Source organism: Pterocles gutturalis, unplaced genomic scaffold, assembly GCF_000699245.1.
Source record: "Pterocles gutturalis isolate BGI_N339 unplaced genomic scaffold, ASM69924v1 scaffold47387, whole genome shotgun sequence".
Taxonomy (NCBI): Eukaryota; Metazoa; Chordata; class Aves; order Pterocliformes; family Pteroclidae; genus Pterocles; species Pterocles gutturalis.
The window spans coordinates 3,500-7,628 of record NW_010111949.1 but is presented as its reverse complement, the minus strand read 5'-3'; the positions used below and the strand labels follow the sequence as shown (position 1 = coordinate 7,628).

The 4,129-nt window shown below is 38.9% G+C and overlaps 1 protein-coding gene across 1 annotated transcript; it reads left to right on the top strand.

Annotated features, from left to right (window-relative positions):
• Positions 1-792: 792 nt before the first annotated feature.
• LOC104462074 (caspase activity and apoptosis inhibitor 1-like) lies at positions 793-3,661 on the top strand (the record flags this gene model as incomplete). Its single annotated transcript, XM_010073871.1, has 3 exons — positions 793-993; positions 2,534-2,618; positions 3,586-3,661. Coding segments are annotated over 3 exons (362 nt in total), but the record flags the coding sequence as incomplete, so codon positions are not given.
• Positions 3,662-4,129: the final 468 nt, after the last annotated feature.

Here is a 4,129-nt window from a genome sequence, read left to right as displayed (position 1 = left end):
GTTCAGTCGGAACTGAGCCCAGCTGCCAAGAGGAGAAAACCCGGGCGGCCAGCGCGGAGGGGTGTGCAGCGGAGACGCCCAGGGCGAGGAGGGGCAGTGCCGCGGTGCCCCCCGTGCACGCTGCCTGGCGTGAGGGATGTGGGGCACCAGCTCTGGGGGGACCCCGGTCGTGGTGCTCCTGTTTGCGGGATTGTGAGGCTCTTCTCCGTGGTGCTGGTGCGTGAGTACCGAAACTACTCCTGAGTTAATCCTGGGGCTGTCAACATTTACTTCTAGCTGTTTTTTTAACTGTAGAGGTCTTCCACTGATGTATGGAAGATCTGTTTTCTGATACAAAGTCTGCTTTTGTTCTCAGAAGGCTGTGCCACACAGGAAGTTATGTGCTAGTTTTCTTCTTACCAGGGTGGCTGTAAATTACGACATTAGTGATTTATTTACACAGCAAATCAGAGAGAGAGATTTCTTCTGTTTTAAAGCATACCTTCATGTATAAGCAGCAGTTACGTATTTGCAGATAATATTTTCCAGTTAATATTGAAAATTACCTTTTGCCTCTTGAACCTTTCAAAATTCCCCCTAGCATAACAATGGTTTCCGTAACAAAAAAGGTAGCTTCTGTAATGCAGTTACCTTGCAAACTAAAACACTATTTGGAAGTTCAGAAGTCCACCTTAAGATGTCCGTTGTAATTCTGAAGAGAAAACTATTGCAAGCACAAATGAAGCTGTAAGTTTCCTTCTTCTCTAGTTCACCAGAAAATGTGAAAATTGTACTTGCCCTCCTTGATTTTAGGAAGCAAAATGCAGTGTACCATCTGGAGAAAAAGTGGAAGAAGCTGAGCAACCCAGTGATATAGAAGAAGGAGGATTAGATCTCAGTGTGTCACTCAAACCTGTCAGTTTCTACATCTCGGACAAAAAAGAAATGCTTCAACAGTGTTTCTGTGTCATAGGAGAGAAGAAGCTCCAGAAGATGCTGCCTGATGTTTTAAAGGTACTGAAATACACTGGCCTTTTATATACTTCCTACAAGCTTGAATGCTGGTGTAACAAAGCGCATTTATCTTGTAAGTCTAGTGGACTTCTAGCTTAAAAACTGCCTGTATATTTCTTAAACAAAGATTGTATCAAGTCTCTGAAAGTGAGACTTTAAAGATTTGATAAAGTTGTTCCAGCTTACTCCTTTTTCCACTGCTCATTCATTGCTGAACTGCAGGCTGCTTATTTTTATACTATCTGTCTGTACTGGTTAGTTGTATGCAAAAAGAGTTTTGTAATTGTATGGAGTAAATTCAGTTGTATTGTTCACTAGTAAATATGCTGATTTGTTAATAGAAGTTTGATTTTTGATTTGTGTCAGCTGAATTTCTTTGTATGGTATTAAATTAATAGGTGAGATAAGGCAATAAAACCCCTTCTTGATGAACAGCTTCTGAAGCTGTAACTGCTGTGGACTTTAGTAGTAGTATTCCTAGAGCTTTACTGGTTTAGAACATATGCTTTTTGAGTCTTGTGAACTGCAGGACTTGGTCAAATAAATTATGCTAGCAGCCTGTACAGAAGAAGAGGCTGCAGTTGAAATGCCATTTGTGTGATGCTTGTTAATAATTTTAAAATTTTTGTATTTAATTTTTATCTTTATGAGTCATATTAATCATATAAGTGAGGCAGGACTTATTAATTTTAAACATATAGTGAATTGCATACAGTTTCATCCATTTCTTATGTCTGGGAGAAGAGAAGGAGTCTGGAGCAGCTGGAGGCAAAGGCATTACTGAGTTTCAAAGGAAGTTGCCTGATGGTGTAGAACCAAACCTGCAGCAGTTGTGAATGTTACAATATGCTCAGCGCTTCCTAATTCTGGGACTTGTATGTGGTATCATAGTTCATTTGAAAGTGTGAAATTATCACTTTATTTCACCATGAGCACACCAAGTAGCGTGAAAGATGTGAAGGTAACTGGAACGTCCATAAAATCCTTGGCAGTGTGTGATATGTATCAAACATGAGAAATGGATGACAGTTGACCTATTTCTTACGTTTTCTTTATTATGATAGACAACAGTTGGTGTGTTGTCAGTAGCAGTGTTTGCTTCAGTTTGTGAACTTGGATTCAACAGCTGGCTCTGGTGTTTGCAGGCTTAATTGTGTAATCCACCTGCCTCCCTAGTGATGGAGAATTAGGAGTAATCAGGGCTACAGTTATTTGCTGTTCCATGCTTCACACATGTGACTCGGTATTTCTACTGCTCAGTGTTACTGCTGCAGTGAAAACTCCAAGCCATAGGTCAAGTGTGTATTGCTTAATTTTTCAGCAAAAATAACACACACATGCTATTTTTGGTAGTTGTCCAAACTGCTATGCTTACTTGGTGTTCTTCAGTAGTTGCATCAATGCAGGTCAGAATGGAGAAGGGACTTGGAATCTGAGTTAACTCTTCATTCACTCTGTCTGGAGTACTACTTACCATTCATAATTACTCTGTCCTCAGAAATTTTTAGTAGCTCGTGGTCTGTCTTATCTGTCTTCTTAGAACTGTTCCATGGATGAAATCAAAAGGCTTTGCTTGGAGCAGTTGGAGCTGTTATCTGAAAAAAAACTCTTGAAGATACTTGAAGGTATGAATGAAACTTTTAGGCACCACTGTATGCCAGAGAATAGTTTGCTTCTAAACTGGATTTTCACTCTGTTTCTAGCTACTAGTATACATATGTTGCATATACACACACACCAAGTGTATATTAGTGTATATATATGTGTATATATTCATATACATATGTATTACTATTACATATATATACATATATAATGGTTTTGATCTTTTAATCTTGGATGAAATCGTCCATTGATTTAGGAGCTATTAGGTACACATTCAGGAAACAGTAGTATAAGCTTCTTTTCCTTAGTACCCAAACTAAGAACAAAGCTTTTGACTTGGTGGGGGGGGGAAAAAAAAGCTAGTCATGTAGAAGTATTGTTTGAAATTTTTTTGAGGTAAACTGACATTAAGTTGCCTTCTGGTTCTCCCCAGGGGAAATCTGACATACTGCAATACCAGGTCAATTGTGTTAGCAATTGCTCTAGGGTATTCGGTGTAGTTAAAGGATTCTTGTTGGATCCCTGTGCTGAGACACATGGTTCATGTACTTTGATTAAGGGTATGACATTGCAGCTTTTCAGTATCTTGTTGAACTTGATATTTAAGAACTGTCGAATTTATTTGTATACATATTGCTGTCTTCTCAATTAAGTGGAAGTCTTTGAATCTTGAATGCTGTGGAGTACCTTCTATTAATTCTGTCTCCTGTGCTTTATTTTTAGTGCCTATAGAATTGCACTAGCAATAGCTATTCTGTGTTTTTGGTAATATTGTGTAACTGGAAAATGTCAACCACATGGCTAGCAGAAAACTCGCAAATAAGGTTTTTAGTTTTGAGTATATCTAATTTTAGAACATCTGCTTTAACTGAGAAAAAACCTCTTCTGCTGGTTGCAATAGAGTTCATCATTAAGAGTAAGACTAACTATATAGCATTAATTGTATTACCTGCCTAAATTTTAATGTTTGAAACTGTGTATATCTAGGCAAGATTGGAGCTGATTCTGATACTGACGAGGAGGCAGATGGAGGAGACAAGACTGGAGGTGAATCAGTCAGTCAGTGAGTAAAAGACAAAACACTTATAAGCCTAATCTAAAAATACTGAACAGTACAGGGATTTTTCATAAGAAATGATCAAATGTAACATTGAAAGATGCAATTGCTATATCCTTAATTATGTGATTACTTTAGTTGAATGACTGTGAGCTGTGACTGCTAGCAAGCACTTAGAAATATGGCTTTTTCACTTTATAATACGTGTCTAAAGCATGTAGCTGAGTTTCACAGTGATGTTACTGCCCATCAGTTGAGTTGTGGTAATTGAACATGTGCGCGCTCCTAGCCTGCAGCACAAGTGAAGTAATATGATTTAGGGTTACCCTTTCCCAGTGAGCTAAAGCAGGTTGAGTTGACCCCTTCCCACTTAGGTCAGTGAACTGTGTTAAGTGTATTTTCAGTTCGGCTGAGATGCATCCCTTCTCTTCCACCCTTCTTTCTGGTCCTTCATTCCTGACCCAGTTGAAGCGG